Source organism: Sesamum indicum, linkage group LG13 (genome assembly GCF_026168435.1).
Source record: "Sesamum indicum cultivar Baizhima isolate 11 linkage group LG13, ASM2616843v1, whole genome shotgun sequence".
NCBI classification, from domain to species: domain Eukaryota; kingdom Viridiplantae; phylum Streptophyta; class Magnoliopsida; order Lamiales; family Pedaliaceae; genus Sesamum; species Sesamum indicum.
The window spans coordinates 8,131,532-8,159,523 of NC_142669.1; the positions used below are offsets into that span (position 1 = coordinate 8,131,532).

The window sequence follows — 27,992 nt, forward strand, 5'->3', positions numbered from 1 at the left end:
TACAAAACCATGTGCTTGTATTGGTCAAATGAATATGCAAAGAAAATAGGAATCTAAGTTACTGCGATATAATATAATAGGTTAGTTGAAAAGGAGCTCTGAATCATTTTGGCATTTTGGTGTATCTCTGTTGATATTTTCCAGCCAGAAAATCTAAATACATTTGAAGCGTTAAAGATTGACGCTCAGGCAGAGAAAAGGTACGGAACGGCTAGACCTGGTAAGATTTTCACGCTTTGTGACTGTTGGATTAGCTTTAGCACTCCCTCTGATGCTTACAATATCCTCACTTCAACAAAATTGTTGTCACTGGTGGTACTTCCTCCCTTTGATCATGAGATAGTAGTTTTTTTGCTGATTCAGATAATTGTTTTACCTATGTGATTGCTATCAAGAAACAACCAATCACCATTTAAGATCACCAAATAAGAAAAAAGCTTTTTCCTGTGTCTGTCCAGAGCTGTAAGCCCATTACTAAAAACAAAATCACATCCTTTAAGCTACCTGTGCATCTTGAAAAGAATTGTGTGTCACTAACTTTCTCTTTTGTACTAGATAATTCATTATGATAAAAACAAACAAGGGCAAAGAATTGACAAAAAGTTTCTGCCACTCTTATCTCTTGGTTCTGCAACTGTGCGTTATCAGAACACCAGTAGGTGGACTTGTCATCTCTATCTGGCAGTTTCCATGTAACCAGTAAGAATATTGAAGCAAGCCCAGCTTAACTTTCACTTTGAAACTTCCTTTTATGTTATAGATAACTCTGTTCCTCTGCTCCTGCTTTTGCAGTTCAAGAGCAAGATGGGGCGGCAGATAGACCAAGCTTGACAGCAAATGAACAGTTATCAACCGAACTTCTCCCGGTCTCTGACTGAAGGGTTGAAGAACTTGAGTTGCTATAGGACTTTCCGAAAAGTAGAGCTCAATATACAGGTACTCGTATCTAACACTCAATTTCCTATTTGGGTTAGAAAAATTTGCAACAAATGTTATGTCACCATTGAGGAACTCTGGAGAGTCGAAATAGATAACACTGAGGCTTGCTGCTGGGGTGTCGAAAACCGGAAGTCTCGGTTTAACAGACAGAAAGATCACTAGAGTTGCAATACCAAAGAAGATTAGGAGGAGACTAAATATCAAGCACAAGATTGCACCAAACCATACTATTGGATTAGTCTTTCGAGGGTGCCGTAGAATCGGCTGCTCTCTTGACCTCAGCTTGCTGCTACGTATAACCGTATCCGGGGTCGAATTCTGCTGATTCCTAGCTTGCTTAGACAAGATTATCTGATAAAGAGGAGATGGCTTGGTTTCTTTGAGGGAAGTAGGGGTGTAGGGTGGGGGTGGTGGGAGTGGGAGTGGGAGGGGATCCATTTTTGAATCTTGGAAAGAATGATATCAACAAAATACTGTCTATGAAGAAAGAATGAGAAGGGAAGTGAAGAAGATTGTTGTTTGTTAAATAAGCTTGGAAGTGGATTAATGGAAAGTAAAGAGGAAAAAGCAGCTTTTGAATGTTAGTGGGGGGCCAATAAGTTCTTTACAAAAAGCAAAAGCAGCTGAATGTATGCTAGGATCTTAAGCTGCTCAATGTAGATCCAAGAGTTTGAATTCTGGTCTGCTTTTTGCTGTTGAAGCTAAGAAAACAACAAAGGGTGGAAATGACTTAAATGCCCTTCCACTTTCTTGAAATGAGAGGATTTGACCTTTCAAAAAAATCAGATTAATACCCACCTTATTTTACTACAACCTTTTTGGTAAATTAGGTTATATGCTTACCCACTAAGAAACTACTAGAGAGAGATGGCCATTGTAGCCAAGTGAGATGATCATGGTGCTTACACTTCCTTGAGAATACAACATGGGTTTGAGTTCTTCCATTGACCTTCCAAGACCAAGTATAGGGATCATTGTTGGGTTTCATTTTCATCAAATTGAATGCCTATTCTCACAAGGGTCAGAAAGGGTTTTTAGCTTATTGTAAATGGATTTCCATTTTATGGGGCAAGTATATGATAAAAATCATTCATTTATTTATGTCCATATAGGATTTTAATCAATTATTCAAATGGGCTTACACCAAACCTCCTATATGTTTAATTTAGGGATGCATACATTTGTACAATCTGAACTATGATTTATTTATTTAAACTACTCCTATTTTTGCGTAATTATCTAAACTACTTTTTTTCTTTTGCGTGATTACAAAACTACTCATGACAACCAAAAAGTACAGGTTGTTTGTGTGATGATGTTGACATTTTTGAGAGCTGTCTATATAATTTTTAAAAATGCATGTGTGGTTTATGTGAATAATGTTGATTTTTTGGTGGATGTCTGTAATTTTTTAAAAGACAGGGTGATTTGTGTAAAAAATAATAATAAAATTATATTTTAAATATATTATTATCTACACATCAAGTGTAATACATTAAATTGTGATTAATTTGAATTTGAGCAAACTTGATTGAATAGTAGTTTCTTCTTTTGTGTTCCTCAAAAACTGGGTAAGTGTGTACTTTTGTTGGGTACTGTTAGTGGGTTTTGTTTGATTGAACTTCTAAAGTTGTTTTAACATTTGTCCCAAGACTCGAGACTGCTGGGCTCATAATCCTTATGCCCAAATCCAAGAATTATACTTCCGTAACTCAAATTTCATGAATTGGATTACAACCTACGATCCATTATCCCGACCCGGATTCTTCTAATACTTTGGCCCAAACAACAATAATAATAAACATAGGGATAATTATACCCCAGCGCTAGGATATGTGCAATTACATTTAAAATTCGTTGTTTGAAAAATTACTAAAGTGACGCTTATTTTCATCTAATTAATATATTTTCCAATTAATCAAAAATTTTTAAATTTGATGATATTAGCAAAAAATATTGAACAAAAATTTATATTTATTTTCAATTAATTTATTTATGATTAAATGTAGGTAAACTGAAATTATTTTCCAACCAAACTATTTTTATAGCGGTGAATGTATACCTTCTTATAAAAATTATTGTGTGAAATGTATAAGGAAAGTTTGGTAAACGGGAATAAATATGAATTTTTATTTAATTTTTTTACATCGGGAAATTTGGTTAATTTTAATTAATTGAGAGATTTATTTATTAGACAAAAATAAGTGTTAAGGGTATTAGATATAATCTCTTAAATTATAAAAAGATTATGTACAATTATATTAAATTTTAGGAAAATGCAGTATAATTATTCTATAAATATATGATCTGCGGGTGGGGGGTTGCAGGCGAATAGGAATAGTCGTGTTTATTTTATCAATGTAAACAAATAGAAGTAATGTTGTTAGTGCATACACTCATTGCTTAGTGTCGTGTTAAAGCTTAATACATCTCACCTTTTTCCATACCTAAAGTTATGAGTAACGATTTTACTATCCCTTCTTTCCCCAACAAATATATATCTATGTAATCATACCACACTAATCTAAAAGCAACCCCATTCCCCCACCCCTTTCCTTTCTTTCTTTTTTTTTTTTATACCAAAAAAAAAAATAGAAAAGCATTTATAGATTGGCAAGAGAAGATAGTATCATGTGTATCAGTTAGGGTTTCTATATTTAATTTATTATTGAAAAGGATCAAGGTGTGACTATGATTCCCATCAAAAAATTATTACCAAATCAAGTTCGACTGAATTATATCAATAATAAAGCAAGTATGATATATTTATCATGTAAATACGTATATTTTTAGAATTATACACCAAATCATACGATGTGTGTTATACTTATTCGTTCATCTTGTTCCCCACCATTGTGCTTATCTTTCATTTTGTTATGTTCCCAATCTACGGCACAAATCTAGCTATGGTTATATAATCTAATTTCTTAATTTATGAATCTAAAGGCATATCCAACATTTTGCTCTTTGGTCCCCACGTATATTATCAAATTCAACCCTTTTTATTTTTATGAGTTTATCAAAATTGAACTTAAATACCAGAATTGACTACTAATGCTAGCTTTATTGTTAAAAAGAATTGAAACCGGCTAATGAGTTAATGAGAATAATATATTTTCAACTGCTCGCAGGATATAATATGTGTAACATTATATTAATTGATGATTCAATATTTAGTAATCTTAAAGAATTATGAAATACAAATTCATATATGTAACACAAGTAAAAATCATAATTTGATACCTATATAGGGTTATGAGACCTGGATACAATCAAGTATTCAACTTGGGCGTGCATGCTTTCTGCAAAGCACGAGTTAATAATTTTGCGCTTCCTAATTTCATTTTACCACCGGAAACACAATGTCACAAACCAAATTAATTTTGGAATCGACCCCACAAAAGAGAATGTGTGTGTGAGAGAGAGAGAGAGAGATGAAAAGTAAAGAGTGGAGTGGAATGATTTGAATGAAGGGTATCCAATGGTCTCTAAATCCACTTGGGACAACTTCCTCCTCTTCTTTGTTTCAAACTTCAAACATACTCTTCCCTTCTCCTTTTTATCCCTTTGATCACTACCCTTTGATTGCTGCTTCATTTCCCCTTATTCTTTCTCATTTCTCTTGTAATTAAAATATTCAAAAGTTATTTTAATAGTAATTCAATCAAAATATATATTTGTAAACGAACATTTTGAAGATAAAAAATCGATAGCTTCTTGACGGTAAGATCTCATGGGATGTTTAATTAACCTCATTTTATCTAAATATATGTTGGCAGTATTTCATAATTACGTACAAGACCCGATTATCCGTTAGAATATAACTAAATCAATTTTGTCTATGCTGACAATACTTTGAATTCATTTCCAAAAGGAATATTAGTCAATTCCTCTAGAAACATAGCTTGCTTTGATTTGACTAGTTTGTAGTTCCTTTGTTTGGTAGAATAGTTAAGAACCTCAATCCTCCTATTCATGCCTAGTCTTCTTCATGGCACTAAATTGAGCACAATCATCATCATCATTTAACCCTATGTAAAAAAATTTTAACTCGCACACTAGAAATGCATATTCTTAAAGCCTAGGGTAAAAGGAAAACATGGTAGCCCAAAGATCAGATCTTGCCGCCTGGTCCAACCTTCTTAAGGCCCTACCACATCTGCCACTTGTCAAATTTCTATTCATCCCATGCCGTACTGTGTGTAGTTAGACGACGGACGCATACTTTATTTTCTAACATTAGACGATGTGCCTCATTCACTACGCTTCCAACGCACAAAGTATCGAGTGTACCATATGTTTAAATCTCGTTTAGATACTGCATTCAATGTTGTTATATACTCGAAAAAGTGCGTTTGAAAATATATAGTGCAAGAAATACTGGGTGTAGCTTTAACATTTCTACTAATAAATACAGAATCCAGCAGGTGTAATATTTAAATGGAATCATTATAGTGGGATCTATGTTACCTGTAGGTTGTTAACCACTGGAATAAACGACAGTGGTGCGGAAATGATTTCAATTGAAGTTGTGAAAGACGTGCTTGTCAAACAGTCAACCAAATTCACCCTGAGGTCAGTTAGTATTTATTTTGGGTTCAACGCCAACCCCATTCCCACACAACAGGACATTTTACTTTCAGGGCCTTTTCGTTTTTCCCCTGCTTTAACGCTTGAATTGAACCACTTATCCATCTCCTCTCTTTCTCTCCTCTGTATTTCGCTCAATGATCCCAGTGTAACATTTAGATGCTTGTGTGCTTTAAGCTTCATATTTCCAGTTCAGATCCAATCAGAACAGGGCTTTAACGGTCGGCCGGGAGGCCAGCAACTGATCGTTTTTCTTCCTCAACGTGGATCACCGGAAATCCAAGAGACTTGCAATCGGCTGGCAGAAAATCAGGTGACTTCCTTTATTCATTTGCTCTCACATATTTAAGTGTTTCTGAACCGACAGTTCCAGCATTCTCCTTTTTGCTTTCTAAGTGAAACATTCACACAAGTGTATTAACCTCAAACCAGCAAGATTGTATCTGGGAACTGTCTCCATCGACCTTAAATTGCTACTAATGCAATAATATTGTAATTCTTGATAAATTACCTTGAAATTGTCAATCCCATAAAAATCTGACAGTTTGATCCCCCAACAGGGAAGGACAGAATGCCTCAAGAAAGCTACAGCAGCTCAATGTTCAGCTCGCCAAGCAAGAGCTGGAGAGGAGAAAATGGCTTGATCCGCCACAGCAGTGAAGCTCCACATGCCGAAGAGATCATCAATTACGGCGGATTAGCACAGAGGAAAGCTGAAGAAGCAGGTAATATACATTATTCCCACAGCCAAATGATAAACATTCTAATATAACTTGAGTAATTCTTGGTCATTGGTGGTGGTGCATCAAAATTCAAAAGTTGAAAAAGCTCTGCAGCAGATTACAGTGCAGTGTAGTAGGCATATGGCTTCCCAGCGTTTTCAACAGTTCTTGTGATAGACTGAATCTTTGGTTAGCTCATCAAAACCATTCTAGCCTGCCATCAAGTGGAAGTGTGGGCCTAAATTTCTAATCAGGCCACCATTCTCGGTTGAATGCATGATTAAAGAAACCCTGTCGTCAAACCCTCCAAAGTTCCTATAATGATTGCATTTGGCACCACAAATTGCATCAACAATGAGAATATTACTAAATCATATAACAAAGTAGGGCCTGAGTAATATTCTTGGTTGTATCTTTAATGTATTTTCTACTAAGATTATGAACAATGTCCAAGACACTGAAAAAACAACGTAGAGAAGAGCAATGGAATTGAACTCCTTTCATTAAGATAACAAGCTAACGTTTCAGAACAGAGCTTCACAACCACACAAATCCCTAACTGCTAAAAGTTACCATTTCCCCCACCCAAAACGCGCCAGTTTATACAAATTTCACAACCCCCAATCCTAGCCCTAGAAAACCCTATCCTCCGAAACCGTACAGAGTTCGACCCTGCCTCTTCAGCGCGTAAACGACATCCATCGCGGTCACAGTCTTGCGACGAGCGTGCTCGGTATAGGTGACGGCGTCACGAATCACGTTCTCTAGGAAAATCTTCAAAACACCACGAGTCTCCTCGTAGATGAGGCCGCTGATGCGCTTAACGCCACCACGGCGAGCCAGGCGGCGAATCGCCGGCTTGGTAATGCCCTGGATGTTGTCCCGCAGCACCTTCCTGTGCCGCTTCGCTCCGCCCTTGCCCAAACCCTTGCCTCCCTTTCCTCTCCCCGACATTCTCTCTTTCTCTCAGTCCCTCCTCTGGCGGAATTAAGATATCTGTAAATTCGGAAACTGTTTTTGATCGAGCTGATTTCCTGCTATATTGGAGTGGCAATCATGATTAGGTATTTATATACGTCGAATCTGGGAGTGGAGTTACCTGAGTGCCGTTGGATTCGGGTCCTTGATCGACGGTTGCTAATCTCGATCTGCGTCACTTTTGTATACTCTTGTACTGATCCGTTGATAAGAAAAAATCGACGGCAGAAGAGGTTTTATCGCAATGGCGCGGATCGTGCCTCTGGTATTTCAAATTCTACCATTATTGAGACTACGGCGCTCAAAATTCCCTCTACTACAGTTGAAATTTACTGAAAAATTAAAAAGAAAATAAATTAAAATAAAATAGATATTTCACAATAAAATTAATTTAAGTAAAACTTTAAATTATCTATATTTAATTTTTAAACCAAATTACAATAATTTAAATAATCTTATTAAATCCTTATTCTATCGACCATTTATTCTATTTTTTAAAAATAAACGATTCAAAATATTTTATGTTGACATATTGTATTTTTTGTTCGTATTCCACTGTTATTTATGGTTCTATAATTTTCTTCCATCTATAATTTCAAATCTTTTTATCCAAATGCAATCTTAGAAAAATAAAAGGTGGGGGGAGGGGGGGAGACATTGTATATTTTTCATAGGAATTAGTTACACCAATCTCCGTATGAGGTTTTTTGTTATGACAGCTCATATAATTTGAAAAATTACATTTAGTACTATTGATATTTGATTTATCACTAACTTATTTTAGGCCCAAACAAATATTTGTATGTAAGGAAGTATATCTTCATTCTAATAAGATTAATTTGGTTATAAAATATTTATTTGACTTGTAATAAATTATTAATAAGTCAATTGAAAATGAATGTGAATTTTTATATAATTTTTGTAATTTTTTAACTAATAAAGGGATTCAAATTTTAGTCAGAATCAAATTTTAGGTATTAAAAGTAAATTAGTTACATTGGTCAAAAGACTTTCTAAACCACGTTTGTTCGAGCTTACTAAATTATTGATTAAACTTGTTGATCTCATTATATATACAATAAAAATAACTAAATTTATTCACTATATTATTATTATTATGTCATATGAATCATCATATTTTGACATAAATTTATAAGTAATAAAATAGATTGTATAATGCATACTATGTATCTTGATATAAATATAAAACTTGCAAATAGATATAAAAAATTATAAATTAATTGTTAGGATTTGTCAATTTTAAAAAGTATAAAAGATTATAAATAGATATTAAAATATAAGATAAAATTTAGGGATTATTAAGCTCCCCTCCCATGAGGTTAGATATAATTACATGTTGACCTCATGTGGTTTGAGAAATATATCTGCTACCCATGAGGTTTACTTTCATTTAACAAATAAGTTTATCTGTTGTCAAAATTCATCAAATTTGTGGATATAAATAAAAAAATTGAATGAAAATTGATATTTACTATTGATTGACTAATTACTGACTTATTGTGAATCAAATAATTTTTTTATTTAACTGCCCTTGTATTGGTGAACATATATCTTATCACATGCATAAATCCGTGAAAACGTTTGTAGGTAATTTGATAATAGAAATGTTTATTTGACATGTAATTAATCAATAATAAGTCAATTAAAGTTAAATAAAAGAGATTTTTTTATTAATATGAATAAATTCGGTAAATTTTGAATAATGAATGAATTTATTTATTAGAACAAATGAAATCGCGAGTTTATTACCCTACATATAGCCAGAAATTGAATATTGGCGGTGATCATTTCAGCTGCAAGGAGGTACCAGGCGGCGCAATGGCTGCGGCAAATGGACCACGGCGCATCGGAGACGATGCCAAAAGAACCGACGGAGGAGGACTTCCGCTTAGCGCTTCGCAATGGACTCATTCTCTGCAATGTTCTTAACAAAGTCAAGCCCGGCGCCATCCGCAAGGTCCTTCTGACAACTATATACAATGTGTTTTGCTTCACTGGGAAACTTTTCTGTTTCATTTAGGGTTGATCCCGAACTTGTTATTTTTCTGTTTGTTGAATACGTAGGTGGTGGAAACTCCAGTGCTGGATGTGCAGGCGACGGAGGGTGCTGCGCTGTATGCTATTCAGTATTTTGAGAACGTGAGGAATTTTCTAGTCGCTGTTGGCAGAATGAAGCTCCTCACGTTTGAAGCATCTGATCTTGAAAAGGTTTGTACCTAGTTTATTCCATTGATTTTTCCGTGCTAATCAAGAAAGAGAACGCAGTGGTGTGTGAACTTTACTCTGTGCTGTGGACATCAGGGGTTACATGTCAGGTAAAAGTCGATAATGTATGTTGTACTCAAGTCAATGGCTACATGTTATATTGCTCAATACTCCTTTTGACAGTTCTGCCAATTATTCCTTCCTCCCAGAACATTGTCTCGTGTAGTGCTCTGGAACCCGTGTGGATTCATAATTTCAGTTATATATAGATATATTTATATATATATAGAGAGAGAGACACACACACACGCCCAAACATATTCTACTTTGTATCTTATCACACTCAACAAACAGCTCTAACTGAATGGTGATTTAAGTTTTTCCGTCTAAAAACATCTATATAAATATAATGGTGTGAGAAAGTGATACCAAGAACTGGTGTTCACTCTATCATTGGTAGTTGTTTTTGCAAAGAAGGGTCAAGGTTTGGTAGGATTCCAAATCAACACTGTCATTGTTTCTGTGATGTGGTCTCTTTCATTTTGCTCTCTATTTAACAATGTTCATATACTAGGAATATACTGTCCATAGGCATTACGCCTTTGGTGAGAAAGGTTCGATTGAGAATTCAGGGATGCTGAGGCCATGGACTTCGTTATACATGAATATAACCATATTTCGCTTTCAGTGTCTTGATCCTTTCAGTGCTCTGCATTAGCAATCCAATTATCCAGTCACTTAATAAACACATTTGACTGACACTATTTTACATTGTATGTTTCTTCCTGGATGGTTATTTAACATTTTCATGACTGTCCTCCTGTGAGCTAATGAACTCAAAAGAACATTTGAATTTAGGGAGGCTCATCGAGCAAAGTTGTGGATTGCATTCTGTGTTTGAGAGGATATTATGAGTGGAAGCAATCTGGAGGAATTGGAGTCTGGAAATATGGTGGAACAGTGAGAATTATGTCCTCTCCCAGAGACCCTCCATCCTCTGTCGTGAGTAGTGAAAGTGCAGATGAATTACTGGATGATTTTGAATCATCACAATATGAACAGCTATTGGGGTTCCTCCACTTATATACTGACTCACATGAGGATTCTAGAGCAGCCAATATACTCACGTTCATGTTCGATTATTTTAGTCTCGGTCTTCTGCAAGCTTATCTGACAGAAACAAATGGATTTGATGACTTGGCTTTAAGTCCAATGGTAGGTAAGATCATTCTCTGTTTATTGCATCCATATGCAATTTGCTTTATTGTGCTGGAACAGAAGAAAAATTCCCTACAAAAATATATGACTGTTTGTTTCCTTTAAGAAAACACTTATTTGGCTAACATTAACTCTGCTTGATATGAGTCTGACCTCAATTGTGTATAATATAGCTAATGCATGCATTTCAATCCATTGATATGCTATGGAGATATAATGATAGCCAAAAAGAAAAAGAAAACGTTTGCTTAATTAAATATATTCATGTATTTAAAATTTGACTCACCAATTAGCTGAACGTAATCTCTGGAGCTGATACTAGACAAAACGGCTGTGATTGGTATGAATGGGCTGTGAATGTACATAGTCATAGGCTCTAGAATACCACTTCCGTACTGCTCGTGAAAAGTAAACACTACCAACTGAGTAATTTAAAAACTGGAAACTCTTTAATGCCAGAAGTGCTCTAGTAATTCAGGAAACCTCAAATCTTTCAGATCAATGTACCAAGCAACTCTGACTTTCAGTAAGATGGTACATTTGACGAATGGGGATAAAGAAATGGAAAATAAATGTTCCTGACGACTTTGGCAATTAAGAATTTTCACATTTTAGGCACTAATTTAAGTTGTCCTTGAAGGAACTTCTGTGTTGCAGCATCAACAGTTTCAGTTTGAATGTATTGGTCACACCATAATCAGTGATCCAGTAATAGGCCCTCTGACCTGTTAGAATGGCATATTTTCTGCCCAACTTTGTTCCTAATCATGATTTGGTGTATAGGAGTTTTTTGTCCTAACTATAAAGACCAACCCATTGTTCTTTCCCTGTCTAGCCGCCTTTAGAGATGTCTTCTATCAGTGAATTCGGTTTTAAACTATGTTTTAGCACCTGGCTAGTCATACTAGGTCTTATCTGCAATTTCATAGCATACTACCATCTGGGGTCAGTCTAAATGTGGAAACATGTAGGCCATTGATATGGTGGTGAGGAAGGTTGTTAAGGATTTTTCTGGGCTGCTGGCTTCCCAAGGCAATCAGGTAATACAAAGATTAAATCATTCACCTTCTACTTATGCCATGACTTGATTTTAGCCAGCCTAAGTGGTGAGGCAATGAAGTGATACTTCGCTTCTTTGAGCTGCAGCTTGGTTTATTTCTGAAGAAAGTTCTGAATACCGATTCCTCTCCTCAAACAAAATCTCAATTCCTCGAAGCAATATCAAAGTACCTTAGCAAAAGGATGAGTCTTGTATCAAGAGATATTTCCAATTTCTGCATTTGTGGTGGAAAAGGCCAAGGAACATGGCATTTGAATAACTCCAATTGTAGTGTAGAACTGCTTGATCTGCAGCAGAAACAGTTAGAGGTATGACTATCATTTACTTCAACTTAGGCTGCCTTTCTTTTCCCCTGTTTTCTGTAATTAAATTTACTAGTCTTTCCACCTTACCATTGTTTGCATAACTAAGATCCAACGAAGAGTAGAGAATAAAAAAGTCAGGATGTCTTATGCTCATAAATGAAAAATGTATCCTCAGTAACCTTCTTAATAGTGTGCCTCAAGTTTTCATGGTAATTTTTGTGTAGCTTTCATTCTCTTATGCAAATATTCTCCTCATAATGTTTGTTCTACCGTCTCAAAATGTACCAATTTTCAGGATTTAAAAGCTCTTTTACGAGAGACAAAGCAAGAAGTTAACCAGATTCAATTAGGATGGGAGAAAGAACTTCTTTGGCTGGGTGAGATACAAGCCAACCGGTCCATTTTATGTTTTTATAGTTTTCCTTTCTGTTCTTTGTGTGTGTGCTTTCAGCTATACTACATCAATATTGGTTAGTTTAGCCCCCAAACTTCAACTTTCTGTCTATTTCTAGAAGATTCTTGTCTAGTCCAATAATATAGTGATGCCTTTGTCAGGCCACCACATCAAAGGCCTTGAGGTGGCAGCTTCTTCATTTCACAAAGTTTTGGAAGAAAACCGTGTGCTTTTCAATCAAGTCCAAGACCTGAAAGGTAATGGTTTCAAAAGCTATAAAGGTTCATGCACATAGCTGGATGGAAGGTAGAATGTCTACTGCCCAGAGAAACATAACAGTTATTTTAATAACTGAAGTTAATATTGGACTAGTTCTCTGCAGGGACAATCAGGGTTTACTGTAGGGTAAGGCCGTTCCTTTCAGGACAATCTAATGGACAGTCAACAGTGGATTATATTGGAGAAAATGGAAATATCATGATCGTCAATCCACAGAAGCAGGGTAAAGATGCAAGGAGGGTTTTCTCATTCAATAAAGTTTTCGGGATGAATGTGACACAGTGTATGTCCTTTCCATTATTTTCAATTTGGTTATGCAATATGGCCACCTCTAAATGAACATTTGCAAGTGAAACTAAAGCACGCCTGTTATTTTTATTATTGTGAAACTAAAGCACACGTGTTGTTTTTATTATTCAAAATTTTGGCTTGTCTTAGAACATGGGGCTCCATCTCTATGAACATAAGATAAAGTTAAGTATTTATCACTTCTCATTTTCAATTTATTGCTCCAAATGCACAGATCAAATATATGCAGAAACTCAACCGTTGGTCCGATCTGTTCTTGATGGTTATAATGTTTGTATATTTGCCTATGGTCAGACTGGCTCTGGGAAGACCTACACAATGGTAATATGAAATCTTAACATTATTCTGGTTGTTTGCTTCAATTAGACCTTATAGAATCGTATGGAATTATAAATCAAAATATATGATTTTCGAACAGAAAAAGCATGTCCTTTTGCCACAATGAAATTTGTAAAGCTGCAAGATCTTTCACATATAAAAGTGTGTAACGTGTATTCTGTTCTTTGCAACATTTTTCGAATATCAAAAGAATACAATATAAGAAGTTTCTACTCTGTGCAAGTATCTTTCATATACATGAAGTTTATCATTACTTTCCATTTACACAGAGTGGTCCGAACTTGACGACAGAGGAGACATGGGGAGTGAATTACCGTGCTCTACGTGACCTGTTTCACATTTCAAAGGCCAGAATGGACCTCATAGAATATGAAGTTGGAGTCCAAATGGTTGAAATATACAATGAACAAGTGAGAGATTTGTTGGTCACTGACGGAAGCAATAGAAGATATCCTTGTCAACATTTTCCTTCTTTCCTGATATCATGTTGTCTTGGCAAGAATTTGGGTGTCTTTAATCACCTACACATTAGATATTCGAAACAACTCTCAGCTCAATGGTCTTAATGTTCCTGATGCAAGTTTGATTCCTGTTAAATGTACTGAAGATGTTCTTGATTTGATGAGAGTTGGACAAAGAAATCGTGCAGTGGGTGCCACAGCTTTGAATGAGCGGAGCAGCCGATCCCATAGGTAAACTTTGCCGCCTTTGAGTTTTTAGTTTCCTCTTTAGCATCTATTTTCTTAATTATTCATAATGATCTGTGATTGAAACCCTTTCTGCAGCATTTTGACAGTCCATGTCCGAGGGAAAGAGCTAGTCTCCGGTTCCATCTTAAAGGGTTGCCTTCACTTAGTAGATCTAGCTGGCAGCGAGAGAGTGGATAGATCTGAAGCTGTAGGTGAGAGATTAAAAGAAGCTCAACATATCAACAGATCGCTCTCTGCCCTTGGAGATGTCATTGCTGCCCTGGCGCAAAAGAGTTCTTATGTTCCTTACAGAAACAGCAAACTCACGCAAGTATTACAAGATTCTTTAGGTAGTGCATGAAACCTTGTCTTTTTGAAACATTCATCTAGATGTAACAGTGTGATCCACTGTTATATTATTTGAGATAAAGTAGAACAGTAGATTGGAGTTAAAAAAAGCTGACTAGAAGTTTGACTTAGAATTTATTAAAAAAAAAAAAAAAAAGGGTTGACTTCAGATAGAATCAGCAAGAAGTTTCTAAAGCCTTTCTACGCAGCAAATTGTTGATTTGTTAACTTTTCCACAGGAGACATGCTAAGATAACTGTTCAGAAAAGCATATTGTCTTATTACTGTCATCTTTGCCACAGGGGGTCATGCTAAGACATTGATGTTTGTGCATATAAACCCAGAGGTTAATGCTCTGGGAGAGACAATTAGCACCTTGAAATTTGCTGAAAGAGTTGCTACAATAGACCTGGGGACAGCCCAATCTAATAAAGAAACCAGTGAAATTAGAGACTGTAAAGAGGAGGTCTGTTCTTCTATGATTACCTGCCTAATATGATGTGGAATTTATTTTGCTCATATTCTGACTATTTCATGGTTTGAGATAAGATCGCAAACCTGAAGACAATTTTAGAGAGAAAGGAAGCTGAATTGGAGCAGTTGAAAAGTCGCACAAATGTTCGAGGTGCAGCATCACCTCTTCGGATGCCAAAATATAACAATGCCAGTTCAAAGCCTGAGATGAATGAGAAACATGTAGACACCCAAAATACAGAGGTACCTGCTTATCATATTGTATGTGAATGAAAATAGTAAATGACTCTGTTTGTCTATGCATTTCCAAAATCATACCCCCGGAACATATTGAATTGGACCAAATTGTTGTTCACCGTTCTTCATTATAAATTAAAGTTACCTGGAATGAGGTAAGAAGGATTCGGAATATGTGATTTAGTCTTCTGGTTATATCCTTGGATGGATTGGAGTGGATATAAGAATCTACATAATAGGTATGGAATAACTGGTTAACGGTTCATTGAATTGTGCTGTTGAGGATTGAGGAATATCTTTGTTGTAATAAACTATTTTTGAGTCATAAACTGCAGATATATGCTTTCATCAACTTCTACATCATATCTCCAGGTTTCTTGTGGTTCAGCCTTCCAGAAGTAGAATCTAATCTCTTTCGAACTATATTTCAGGTGAGAAGCTGTTCTGCAGGTAAGCAGAGAAGATCTCGGTTTCCCTCTCTCACAGACAAGGATGTCATGCCAAAAATGCCCCTGCTAGGTGAGGAAAGATCAATAGGCTCCATTAAGCCAAGATCTCCTTCACCTCCAGTTCGGAGATCAACATCCACTGACAGAGGCACCATTGTGAAAACAAGAATAAAGTCTGACGCACTTGAAAATCCACTAGTCATAAGAGCACCATTTCCATCTAGTGTTTCTGTCAATAAACCTGTTGCCAATTTTCCAGCAACTGTACCATCAACGATGAACCCACGTCTGAATCGAGGTTCACAAGATCCACCTTTTCCAGATGTTTTGAACAGCCTCCACAGGGTCACACTTCGTAAAGCTCATCCAGGAAATGAAGACGAGCAATTTAAGCAAGCACTGAATATTCAGCAATACGGACTCAGAAAAACTAAACCAGACAGTAAGGTCAAGACTAAACATGAGTCATCAGCTAAAATTCAGAAGTCTAGTGGTGCAGAGAGACTGCTCTCTTATATGGACAGTGGTAAAGCATTTGAGGAGCCTCAAAAACCAGATAATTCAGATCCTGAAATTGAACATGGACCTATTCGCACGCCAGTATATAGCGCCACTCAGGAGAAGAATCTTCATAGGAATTCTCAAGCTGTAGAACCAAGGTATTACAGAACTACTTGCTTTACAAACTAAGCTTTGATTTTCTCGGAACTTTGCTGTCTACCCTTTTCCCATAAGTACGTCGTACATTATTTCTGGCTTTATTGACATGTTTTACACTCTTTCTCAAACAGGGAACTAATTCAGACAGTGGATGGCTACCACGAAAATAAGTATTCCAACGTCATACTTCAGAACGGGAAGGAAGCAAGCAATTCAGCTGTTCCTCAATTTCGAAGGAGCAGATCTATGCCTCGGGGAAAACTAATGGTTGGACTGTAAAAGAGTCCACAGCTTTTGTCATAAGAGTGTTTGTACAGAGCCTTCTTTGACTCCACATTGCAATCCTCCTAAGAGTTGGGTGAAATGGTTTCAGGTAATTTGAGCTGCTCTGCAGTTTCCTTTTCTATATAGTTCCAGAGATATCTCCACACTATTATATATCCTTAATAGTCTTGTATTTATGAGTCACTACATGTATATTTCTCAAAATACACAATTTTCTCTTGTATAATTAAAATGGGTGGCACCCATGATGAGATCAGTTGAGAAATAAGATACAGCACAGCTTTGATAGATTGATGTTGTAAACGGTGCTTTTATTTTTCTTTCAAATGTGGACTCTCTTTCTTTAGATATGACTAACCAAGGATGCAAATGGTCAAGTTTGAGTCGAGCTTAATGAAATGTGAATAGTCGAGCTAGAATCTCGACTCCTTGTCTCATTTGCTTGATCTGAATATTCTTGCAGTATTTTTACTTTGTTGGATTTAGGTGAAGTTCAGATGTTTCTGGTCATATGAAACTCGGGTTTCAAATTTGTGGTTGTGAGACGGAACCCTCAATGTAAAATTTCAATGAAAAGATTTGGAGGGAAAAATAAATTGAATTGCCTTCATATTAAATAAATTTAACATTCATTATGAATGCCACACAATATACTTGAAAATATGCTATCAATGATTTGAAATTCTGTAATATGAAACTATCCAAACAAATTTAGAAAATTTGTTATCATAAATTCAAAATTCTTAACTCCAAATTCCTCGATCCAAGCGTAAACTTGGACTTTGTGGCTTAAAATTTCTTTAACTTTAGTGCATCGTACAAGGGAATTAAGAAACTTCAATTTTATTCATCCAAGATTGAATTATATGGAAAGAATGATCGAATAATTAATAAATTCGGCCCATAAGTTTTATACCCACATCCTTAAGAAAATGAAACATCAGACAGACATCATATGAATTGAGGATTTATTCCTAAATTTAGTACAGAGTTATGGGGCTGCCAAATACAGCCACTTGGCAAGTTGTGTATCTGAAACTTTGAAATTTCCATCTCTATCACCAAAGAAGGAAAACGAAGAACCAGAAGAAAGGCCTGTAGATTTCAAATGAAACATCCGCATCATTTGGATAAGAAAGGCCTTCGCGATTCTTCTATCTATTAATTCCTGATAATTCATATATTTTGATTTAATGATGTATGTAGGGCCCTGTTTCTTCTAAATAATTGTGTTGTTCATAGCCTTCCAAAACGAGAGAGCAGCAAGAAATCTGCCATTCAAATTAAGATAACGCCTGGATTCAAGAATCATCATCATCATCTGCCCAGGTAAATTTGAGTTTTCTGAGGTTGTGTATTTTTGTATTTCTTGGTCCAAAAGGGACTCAAAATAGATTAGGAAAGAGAGATCTTGAAAGGGTTTTCTTCATCAATTTATGCATGCATGAGGAAAAGTGGGAGATGAGATATTCAATTGAAATCTGCATTGCAAATGTCCCTTTGGTTGATAATAGGTATCTGATTGCAAAAGTTTGTCCGAAAAGGGGCTTCTAAATAGGAATCAGGTCATCAGACATGTGGATTGTTTGGAACAATTCTTGACAATGTTAGAACCTTCCGTTCCAACAACGTTGGTTCAGCAACCTGCTGATGACCCCACAACCAACAAACCTGCGGAAAACTTTGTAACATGCATTCACAAAGCGAAACTTGTAGATATAGTTTGCAACATAACTGTAACATGGGCCAAGACTGTGATTGGCCACTCGCTTTACATCACGGTGGAGAACCCTCAGGATGATAATTACTACACATGCAAGATTGATCTCAAGACCTGGCAGTTTTGGGGCAAGAAGGGTCTGAAAACATTCAGAGTTGCTGAGAAACGCATCGATGTTTTCTGGGATTTAAGGTCTGCAAAGTTCACCGATAGCCCTGAGCCAGACTCTGATTACTATGTTGCAATGGTGTCCAGAGAAGAGCTGATCTTATTGTTGGGTGATCAACAGAAGGAGGCGTTGAGGAGGACAAAGTCTAGGCTGCCCTCAGAAGACGCCTCGCTAGTGCAGAAGAAAGAAATCGTGTTTGCAAAGAAGTGCTTTTGCACGAAAACAACGTTAGGCCAGGACAAGGAGCATAGCATTATAATCGAGTCTTCTCTGTCCGGGCCTTATGACCCTGAAATGTGGATCAGCGTAGACGGGATGGAATCAATTCGAGTGCCAAATTTGCATTGGAGATTCAGGGGAAACGAAACAATTTTGGTGGATAATTCTCCTGTGCAAATCTTGTGGGATGTGCATGACTGGCTGTACAACGGGAACCATTCAGGTGTGGGCATTTTCGTCTTTAGAAGAGATGCGGATGAAGGTGAATTTCATAGCAGTAATATTGAAGCTGAAGATTTTGGGAAGAGTTTTTGGGATGTGTTAGAAGAGCAGCCTTCTTCAGTGGGATTCTGCCATTTTCTTTATGCTTGGAAGACTGAGTGAGGGGATTTTTATGGTGTACAAAATTTCAGAAGTATGTCAACAGTTTGCAGTAAAGATTTGTTTCTGTGAGTTTGTATTGCTTTGTATTTGTTTATGTGATAGTGTTAAATCTTTTAGCTTTAATTTGAATCTTTTCCACTGTTTCCAGTATTTCTTATGTTATAGCATATGAGAAATTTGTCTGAAAAATGGCTGTTCTTACGGAGATAACTATAGAAGCTTAGCTTTTGTGAGAATCACCAGTTTCTGACTTTTTGTAATTGAAAATTAAGCTTTAGGAGAGTTCAAAGTAGAAAAACTGGCAGGAAATGTATAAATACTTACCAAAATCTGGCTTCTGTTTCAGACAGTATTAGATAGAATCTTTTGGAGACACAAGATGAGCTTATCCAAACTGAGAATATGAAGTAAACCAGGACAACATTTTAGGAAATGTATGTCTGAAGTAATGCCTGGGTGTAAAACTTGTTTGTTTGTACAATGACTTATTTCATTTTAAATATGTGTTTTCAATTCAACAGTTCTTTACTTTTTGTTAATAACTTATTGCATTTGGTTATAGATAACGGATTGCTTCCATTTATCCAATTTTTTACTAGAGCCAAGTTGGGAGAAGACAACAATGATCTGATCAATGATAAAATGTTACATCTTATATGGAAAACTGATTCATTGCCAACATATTAAAAAGAAATCACTCCGTATTTTCTGAGACTATCTTTAGGATCAAAGAACCAACACAGCTTAAAACAGAACAAGAATTGACTCATGGTTTCTATGATACCACTGTACGTTTTTCTTTTCAATATGGTGAAATGGGAAATTTCTGTATGTTTCAGCGAAAACCGGAAAACAATCGTGTACCTGAACATTGCCTAGAATAGTCTCCTGTCATTATCATAATTACCCAAATATCAAAGAAAAATCTAACCAAACTATATGGTGAAAACTAACTACCCTTCTTTTTCCATGGACTCTCACGCATGCCATTCAAAGATGATGCTGTCATTAGACTAATATGGGAGAAACATGGAAATTGAAGGCAAAATACCAAAAACTGGTTTCTTTTCATCTTTTACCACCTTACAGGTACAAGGTATCTATACAAAACCCACTGCCAGAAGGTTAAATCATATAGCAATCCAAAAATGTAGTCGACAAGAAATTAAAATCTGAAGTGAGACATGTACCCTTTACTTTGCAAAACTTTGCTCGAGCATCATGGGAACATAGTTCATTCTAGTGTCCTGTGTCTATAAGAAATGACAGAATGTGGCTAGAATACCATATCACAGAACAATTAAAATGTTTTGGCTGTCAATATCACCTGCCAAAGCACTTCAAAATAGAAGATGTCAAAGATGACGAAATAAGCTTCAGACCAGTAGATCCACCAGGAAAGTAAGAGATAGCATAGTATGCTAGTGCCAGGACCTACAAGCACATAAGGATTTCTCGATCAAACAATTACTCAATCGGTTTCCTCCTATTAGATAAGCAATATTGTTTTCCCAGAGAACAATTGTAAGGGAAATTATTATCTGGAATTTAACTGCCCGTAGAAATAAGATTCACAAAAGTTAGAAATTAATTGCTTACACAAGGAGCTTAGATCTTAATACCTGAAGCACGGAAAAGAGCACAGATAGAACATAGCTGTGAAGCACCATAGAGACGTAAATGGTCCCTATCATGCTGCCAAGGAAACCTAATGTGAAAGGAAGCCTCTGATAGAAAAAGTGGAAAAAGTATATTAGAGAAGATGCACATCCAGAATCCAGACAGAGAATAGAAAGACTTCTGCATAGAAGTAATTCTGCACCTCCTTGGACGACATGTGGTTAAACTGATTTTTTGGACCTCTGAGGGCAAAGAAGGACCCAATGATGAAGGCACATCCCACAGTAAAGCAGATGGCAAATTTCTGGGGCACCAATACAATGACCGGAAGAAATAAAGTGAATGCAATAAACACAAAGAAAACTCCACTTGCCAGGAGCAAGCCGAAATACATAAGTGCTTTTCCAGAAGGGATATTACTGGTGGCAGACTGAAAATTTCCAGGTAGATCTTTCACTCCTTTGGAAACCCTGGCAAAAGAATAGAACTCTTAGAGGTTTATGTGGAAGCAACCACCCTTGAAAGAGTGTGGATAACATAAATTATCAGTTATCTATTGAAATTCCAATCTGCAAAATCCTGGAATTCATCAGAACCTTGTTTATCTTTTTTCTTAAAGGCGCACATTGCCCATGGTTTAGACCATCAAAGAACCTATTTTCAAGGGGGGAATGAGTGGAAATACGTATGGAGGTTTCTCGTGTAGTGTGGGGAACATGTCCTGTTGACAAGCTTTCTGCACAACAAATTTCCATGATTAACAGGTAAGTGACGAATAAGGAATCTCCATGGCTGGAGGCCGATCTATGAAAAAGTAACCTTGTACTATCGCATCGTGATATGATCCAAATATACACGCCTTTGCTTATGTGATTTACAAACATACTAGAAAGCAACATCATTCATCTTCTCGAATAAGAAGCTGTTGCTTGTTACAATGATGATCCAATTTAAATTATTTGTTTCCTATCCTCTGTTAAACTCAACTTTCTGTGGAAGAAACCTAGTAGAATAACCTTCTGAACATTTTCGTAAAGTTCTTCATTGCTTAGATCATTCTTCAAAATAAATCTTTTTCTCATGCCCTAATCAGTGTTCCATGATACTTGGTGATGGTTCACATTCAGTTACTTTAGAAAATTCAGTTGCCATAGAGTTTAGCATCAAGAGCAGCCTATATCAAGCTCTCGGTTTCAAGCCTCAACTTGCAGTTCACCTCGGCAATCAATGAAGAACTACACTTGTATAACAGCTATCTCTCGCATCCAACCGTCACCGCAGGGTGGAAAAATCGTTGAATTCCTTAATAACCGCAATCTTTCACAAGAGTCCAAGCAAATCAATTGAATATAACAAACCAACAAAGGGTGCACCCCAGCATCACGCGCGTCATAAACCCTAAAATTGGATAAAAATAATGGAGAAAAGATTCCAAATCTTACACATTAAACGTGCCGGAGACGGTATCGTTGGCGGACCTGACAGCCGATTCGATATCAAAAATTCCGGCCAGGGAGCCCCCGCTGCTACTCTCCTCCGAAGATCTAGCAGCCGCGTAAGAATTCCAATCAGACAGCAGAGAGGACGACGACGTCCTCTGGGGAGAATTTTCACCATCATCGGCGCCAGCTGAAAACCACTTCTGCATTTCACTGTGTGGTAAACGAATGCGATCTTCGGATGAACTGATTGAAGGCAGATCAGAATAATTAAACCCCCGCCCCAAACCAAAACCACTGACGATCTGTACTTCTTAAGGGACTGAACTGCTAACTGATTAATTGTTTAAGGTAAATCGTTGATGAGTTCCACGAAAGTACGTTTTGGAAAGTCTTTTATCAGTTAATCCACTGACCACTAGCACTAATTAGCCCCAACAACCAAAATTCTTACATCCGATCAAATTAAACTCATTGTATTACAGATATAATTGGTTATTTTTCTTAAACCCTCCATATAATTAATTTTAATTTGATCGAATCTAATCTAAATTGAAAAATTTTCCGTACGGCTAATATCTTACTTGTATGTCGAGATTGAGGTCTTATAATTCAACAGTTTGTGAATTTGAATTATAACTAATATAATTATTTAGTTTATTGTTAATAATATATATATATATATATATACTTTGAATTTATTAGTTGACGAAATTATTGATGTATTGTATGTTGAATATTGTAATAGCAGTATGTTGATTAATTCCAATATAATTCATATTTCCACATATAATAAATAAGGAAAAAATGCGAGCAAATTCTTTGTGATATTGTAAATGGGTAAATTACCTTTATAGATAAAAAAAAATAACAAAATATTTCTATATTTTTTAAAAGAGAGCAATTTACCCTCTGTCTAATAAGGTCAATTATTCTGTTTCAAAAACACAAGCGGATAAACTGGTAATTTTTTTTCTTCATACGGGAATAATTTGCTCATTTGCAATATTGCAGTGTAAATTATATTACACCCCAATAAATAATGATAAAAGTCTATCATTAATAAATTAAATATTTATTAATAACATGTTTCCATCAACATGTATATTCTTTCAAGTATTGTTCTTTTATAATTACATTTGCATTTTACTTAATAGTCATTTGAAATCATTTTTCCAGATCCTTTCTTCATATCCAAATCTATCAATCCAAACACACCCTAATTTCTCTTTCGACCAGTTTCTTTTAATATTATGCCAGATACGTCCAAGATGATAATTTGTCGTGTAGACACACTGGTACACTTTTGAGCATCCTACTCATTTTTTGTGTACGTTGTTCAACTTGCTTATTGTTTTTTAAGTATCTTGGATACTTTTTTGCTTATATTCTAATCGAAATAATTACTGATTTAAACAACAAAATATGTAAAGTTTGTTTCGCAGGTTAGTCCACACCAATTATAGGACCATTAAATCAATTTTTAAATAATTTATGATGTTATTGAAGAAATGGAACGTGATCCCATTCATTTGCTTAATTACGTTAAAAAAAGTATATGGTTTAATTTTGTATGAAAATAAAAGTATATTTGGATTAGTCAGTATAATTTATATTTATATTGAATCATGACGTCAAATTAATATATTTTTAATCAGAATATATATAAACAAATATATTTTTACTTTAATACTGTTATAAAAACTAAAAATTAGAAATACAAAACATAAACAGATATGGTGTGAATTTCCCAAAGCAAACTATTATTTCCAAGGAATTTAGATAATTGAAAACAAATTTAATAAATTAAAGAGGACAAACCACTCAATAAAAGACACAGAGGGGGCTTCTTGATTTTAGATGTAGTTTGAGGGGTCAAAGTGATATTTACCGTAATTTCATAATAATCCTACAAAAGACTCACACACGTGGGCCATAATTCGCCCACTAACTCCCACCCGTGTGACCCGTACCCGATGTCTTGCCCACATAACCGGAACTCGGTTGGGCTGCTTAGGTGGGGACCACGTGTAGCTTCTCTCACCAACCAAAGTTAAATAAAAGATGTTTTAAAATCATATTTTCATTTTTTCTGATATTTTTTTTAATTTTACCAGACCTTACTTCATTGGTGTTTAAATGGAAAAAACTGAAATCAGTAAAAAGAAAAATTATATAAATTTTTTATTTTACTCTTTTTTTTAATAGTTTTATGCATATTTTATTCTCACAAGGGGTAGATATAATATATACATATACTAACAGTTAAATATACCATTTTTGTATGCATATAATAAATAATATTTTATATTTTAAAATATATTATTAATAATAAAAAATATATATAAACTAATATATCATAATTCTAAAAAAAAAAAATCCAACTGGAGGGTATTATTGAAAAAATAATAAAATTAGTGTTACGAATGTCATAATCGTCATTTATGAGAGAAAAAGGTCTTTTTTTTTATATAGTATAAATATATATATATATAGAATCATATTAATATTATTAAGTTTGTTATAAATAAAAATATTAAATAAAAGATAAATTAAAATTTATAATAATTTTTCTTATTAATGTTAATATTTTTTGCTCGGATCATGATAAAGAAAGTAGTCACGTATAAATAGTAAATTTTAGAAAAGAGCATAAATATTATTATAAAAATATAATTTTAATTTTTAAATGTAATTTAAATATATTAATGTTTTAAAACAATAGTAAAATGAATCTGGGTATTAAATTAAACACCCCGAGAGAAGGGAAATATCGGGAAAATGAGACCGTGGAAGGATCTAGAAACCCTAAATGGATGCAGCTATATAAACATAACCCTTGCAGTTCTCACTCCTTGCCTCTTGCTCTTCTTTTGCTTTTCTTCTTCAAATATAGGAAGTGTAGTTCCCGTCTCTTTGTTATTCCTCTCCAATTTTTTAGAGAGCCAGTATTTCAGTGCAGATCGGTAGCAATGGCGGAAACCGAGACGTTTGCATTCCAGGCTGAGATCAACCAGCTGTTGAGTCTGATCATCAACACTTTCTACAGCAACAAGGAGATTTTTCTACGTGAATTGATCAGCAACTCGTCCGATGTAAGCTTCTCTCTGTGTGTGTGTGTTTTTGGCGTAGTTATAGTTTATTTTAGATCCAATTGCTGTCGGTTTATTTTCTGGTTATATGATTTAGTAGATGAACGTTTTCGGCGTGTGGTGTATTGTTTGCTTAAGTGACCTATGCTTTTGTTTAACTTTGGTAGATACCTTTTTTACTAGATCCATTACTTGAACAATTGTCTTTCTTTTAATATGTATTGTAAGCTTTATTTATAAATCATCGGTGGTCGTTTGCACGGAATCCCATAGTTTATAAAAAAATTGAAGACATTTCTGTGGCAGTATAGAGTTGCATTTGTACTGTTGTGATACTGGATTACAGAATATAAGATATTAGAATTATGCTGCTGTGATGCATGATCCTAGGTCTAGTTTGCCTTTTCAAAGAAATGCTTTATGGTGATTATGAATCATAGTTCAGAAATCTTTTTCCTTTAACAATAAATAATGGTAGATCGGCTACTGAGTGTACTATTTGCTGTTAGTGGTATTATGCTTAAGGACTTGTTACTGTTGCACCAGAGGGATAATGAAGTTTTCCACTAAAATTCTGAATGTCAGGCTCTGGACAAGATTAGATTTGAAAGCTTGACCGACAAGAGCAAGCTTGATGCTCAACCCGAGCTCTTCATCCATATTATCCCCGACAAGACCAATAACACCCTGTCTATTATTGACAGTGGTATTGGTATGACCAAGGCTGGTTAGTATCCGTGGTTGTATTAATCTATTTGTTATGTGTGACTGAGTTGCTATTATGAGCTAAAGGTCTACATGTTTGATTTTAATTTCAGATTTGGTGAACAATCTTGGTACAATTGCGAGGTCTGGAACCAAGGAATTCATGGAAGCCCTCGCTGCTGGTGCTGATGTGAGTATGATTGGGCAGTTTGGTGTTGGTTTCTACTCTGCTTACTTGGTTGCTGAGAAGGTTGTTGTCACAACAAAGCACAATGATGATGAGCAATATGTTTGGGAGTCCCAAGCTGGTGGTTCGTTCACTGTTACCAGAGATACATCGGGTGAAAACCTTGGCAGAGGTACTAAGATCACTCTCTTCCTCAAAGAGGACCAGCTTGAGTACCTTGAGGAGCGCAGACTGAAGGATTTAATTAAGAAGCATTCTGAATTCATCAGCTATCCAATCTCTCTTTGGGTTGAGAAGACCACAGAGAAGGAAATCTCTGATGATGAGGATGAGGAAGACAAGAAGGATGAGGAAGGAAAGGTTGAGGACCTTGACGAAGACAAGGAGAAAGCCGAGAAGAAAAAGAAGAAGATTAAGGAAGTGTCTCATGAATGGAACTTGGTGAACAAGCAGAAGCCTATTTGGATGAGGAAGCCTGAGGAGATCAACAAGGAAGAATATGCTGCCTTCTACAAGAGCCTTACTAATGACTGGGAAGAGCATTTGGCTGTGAAACATTTTTCAGTTGAGGGGCAACTTGAGTTCAAGGCTATTCTCTTTGTTCCTAAGAGGGCACCTTTTGATCTCTTTGATACCAGGAAGAAGCCCAACAACATTAAGCTCTATGTTCGTCGTGTATTTATAATGGACAACTGTGAGGAGTTGATTCCAGAATATCTGGGCTTTATTAAGGGTATTGTGGACTCTGAGGATTTGCCTCTCAACATCTCTCGTGAAATGTTGCAGCAGAACAAGATCTTGAAGGTCATCCGGAAGAATTTGGTGAAGAAGTGCATCGAGCTCTTCTTTGAAATTGCTGAGAACAAGGAAGACTACAATAAATTTTATGAGGCTTTCTCAAAGAACCTCAAGCTTGGTATCCATGAGGATTCTCAAAACAAGTCAAAGATTGCTGAGCTGCTGAGGTACCACTCCACCAAGAGTGGTGATGAGATGACCAGCTTGAAGGACTATGTGACCAGGATGAAGGAAGGCCAGAATGACATCTACTACATTACTGGTGAGAGCAAGAAGGCTGTTGAGAACTCTCCCTTTCTTGAGAGGCTGAAGAAGAAGGGATATGAAGTCCTGTACATGGTAGATGCGATTGATGAGTATGCTGTTGGTCAATTGAAAGAGTTTGAGGGCAAAAAGCTTGTATCTGCCACCAAGGAAGGTCTCAAGCTTGACGAGACTGAGGATGAAAAGAAAAAGAAGGAAGAGTTGAAAGAAAAGTTTGAGGGCCTGTGCAAGGTGATTAAGGATGTGCTTGGTGACAAGGTTGAGAAGGTGGTTGTCTCTGATCGAGTGGTTGACTCTCCATGCTGTTTGGTGACAGGAGAATATGGTTGGACTGCTAACATGGAAAGAATCATGAAGGCACAAGCTCTAAGGGATTCCAGCATGGCTGGGTACATGTCCAGCAAGAAAACAATGGAGATCAATCCTGAGAACCCCATTATGGAAGAGCTAAGGAAAAGGGCTGATGCAGACAAGAATGACAAATCTGTGAAGGACTTGGTTATGCTGCTATTTGAGACTGCCTTGCTCACCTCTGGGTTCAGCCTTGACGATCCCAACACCTTTGGCAACAGAATTCACAGGATGTTGAAACTTGGGCTGAGCATTGATGAAGATGCTGGTGAAGCTGATGTTGACATGCCACCGTTGGAGGATGCTGATGCTGATGCTGAGGGCAGCAAGATGGAGGAAGTTGACTAGACATCCGGTGCGTGTTCTTCTGGGTTTGAGTTGGAGAATATCATAATGTAACAGCTTTTGGAGTACTCAGAGCCTGGTGGTTCTCTCTGACATGCAAGTAGGTTGGATTGCCTTTTGGTAGCTAGTATTGTTTTAAGTATTTCCTGTGGCAATACGGTGGTTTTATACAATTTACTTCTGCCTACTTTCTGCTTT

General features: G+C 36.0%; 6 protein-coding genes across 6 annotated transcripts; 3 read left to right on the top strand and 3 right to left on the bottom strand.

The window, feature by feature from the left end:
* Window positions 1-426: 426 nt before the first annotated feature.
* Window positions 427-1,470, bottom strand: LOC105176567 (uncharacterized protein At1g08160). Its single transcript, XM_011099417.3, has one exon. The coding sequence runs from the start codon at window positions 1,375-1,377 to the stop codon at window positions 616-618; it is 762 nt and encodes a 253-aa protein (XP_011097719.1). The 5' UTR covers window positions 1,378-1,470; the 3' UTR covers window positions 427-615.
* Window positions 798-16,789, top strand: LOC105176624 (kinesin-like protein KIN-14F). The gene is made up of 20 exons (XM_088877345.1): window positions 798-936; window positions 5,416-5,514; window positions 5,707-5,842; window positions 6,090-6,254; window positions 9,044-9,207; window positions 9,315-9,458; window positions 10,314-10,670; window positions 11,645-11,713; window positions 11,820-12,041; window positions 12,334-12,415; window positions 12,594-12,689; window positions 12,815-12,994; window positions 13,235-13,341; window positions 13,629-13,807; window positions 13,887-14,051; window positions 14,145-14,398; window positions 14,699-14,862; window positions 14,946-15,113; window positions 15,539-16,215; window positions 16,348-16,789. The coding sequence occupies exons 4-20, from the start codon at window positions 6,101-6,103 to the stop codon at window positions 16,493-16,495; spliced, it is 3,330 nt and encodes a 1,109-aa protein (XP_088733471.1). The 5' UTR covers window positions 798-936; window positions 5,416-5,514; window positions 5,707-5,842; window positions 6,090-6,100; the 3' UTR covers window positions 16,496-16,789.
* On the bottom strand, window positions 6,736-7,306 carry LOC105176568 (histone H4). The gene has a single exon (XM_011099418.3). The coding sequence runs from the start codon at window positions 7,203-7,205 to the stop codon at window positions 6,894-6,896; it is 312 nt and encodes a 103-aa protein (XP_011097720.1). The 5' UTR covers window positions 7,206-7,306; the 3' UTR covers window positions 6,736-6,893.
* Window positions 16,790-17,449: 660 nt separating the features above from the next.
* Window positions 17,450-19,122, top strand: LOC105176569 (uncharacterized). Its single transcript, XM_011099419.3, has 2 exons — window positions 17,450-17,830; window positions 18,016-19,122. Exon 2 carries the CDS (start codon window positions 18,106-18,108, stop codon window positions 18,991-18,993), a length of 888 nt encoding a protein of 295 aa, XP_011097721.1. The 5' UTR covers window positions 17,450-17,830; window positions 18,016-18,105; the 3' UTR covers window positions 18,994-19,122.
* Window positions 19,123-20,029: 907 nt separating this feature from the next.
* LOC105176571 (protein transport protein sft2) lies at window positions 20,030-22,483 on the bottom strand. Its single transcript, XM_011099421.3, has 4 exons — window positions 22,056-22,483; window positions 20,816-21,083; window positions 20,616-20,720; window positions 20,030-20,427 (listed from the first exon to the last, which is right to left on the bottom strand). Exons 1-4 carry the CDS (start codon window positions 22,259-22,261, stop codon window positions 20,317-20,319), a joined length of 690 nt encoding a protein of 229 aa, XP_011097723.1. The 5' UTR covers window positions 22,262-22,483; the 3' UTR covers window positions 20,030-20,316.
* Window positions 22,484-24,888: 2,405 nt separating this feature from the next.
* LOC105176572 (heat shock cognate protein 80) lies at window positions 24,889-27,981 on the top strand. The gene is made up of 3 exons (XM_011099422.3): window positions 24,889-25,147; window positions 25,730-25,871; window positions 25,963-27,981. Exons 1-3 carry the CDS (start codon window positions 25,025-25,027, stop codon window positions 27,795-27,797), a joined length of 2,100 nt encoding a protein of 699 aa, XP_011097724.1. The 5' UTR covers window positions 24,889-25,024; the 3' UTR covers window positions 27,798-27,981.
* The last annotated feature ends 11 nt before the right edge of the window (window positions 27,982-27,992 follow it).

Bases quoted from the DNA above. Each gene is read 5' to 3' on its own strand.
- LOC105176567 (XM_011099417.3), bottom strand. From the start codon at position 1,377: ATGGATCCCCTCCCACTCCCACTCCCACCACCCCCACCCTACACCCCT.
- LOC105176624 (XM_088877345.1), top strand. From the start codon at position 6,101: ATGCCTCAAGAAAGCTACAGCAGCTCAATGTTCAGCTCGCCAAGCAAG. The intron at 13,342-13,628 runs GTAATATGAAAT...CCATTTACACAG, and splicing joins CTGGGAAGACCTACACAATG to AGTGGTCCGAACTTGACGAC. The intron at 15,114-15,538 runs GTACCTGCTTAT...ACTATATTTCAG, and splicing joins TAGACACCCAAAATACAGAG to GTGAGAAGCTGTTCTGCAGG.
- LOC105176568 (XM_011099418.3), bottom strand. From the start codon at position 7,205: ATGTCGGGGAGAGGAAAGGGAGGCAAGGGTTTGGGCAAGGGCGGAGCG.
- LOC105176569 (XM_011099419.3), top strand. From the start codon at position 18,106: ATGTTAGAACCTTCCGTTCCAACAACGTTGGTTCAGCAACCTGCTGAT.
- LOC105176571 (XM_011099421.3), bottom strand. From the start codon at position 22,261: ATGCAGAAGTGGTTTTCAGCTGGCGCCGATGATGGTGAAAATTCTCCC. The intron at 21,084-22,055 runs GTAAGATTTGGA...TTCTTTTGCCAG, and splicing joins GTCTCCGGCACGTTTAATGT to GGTTTCCAAAGGAGTGAAAG. The intron at 20,428-20,615 runs GTATTAAGATCT...ATGTGCTTGTAG, and splicing joins TGCTCTTTTCCGTGCTTCAG to GTCCTGGCACTAGCATACTA.
- LOC105176572 (XM_011099422.3), top strand. From the start codon at position 25,025: ATGGCGGAAACCGAGACGTTTGCATTCCAGGCTGAGATCAACCAGCTG. The intron at 25,148-25,729 runs GTAAGCTTCTCT...TCTGAATGTCAG, and splicing joins TGATCAGCAACTCGTCCGAT to GCTCTGGACAAGATTAGATT. The intron at 25,872-25,962 runs GTTAGTATCCGT...TTTTAATTTCAG, and splicing joins TATTGGTATGACCAAGGCTG to ATTTGGTGAACAATCTTGGT.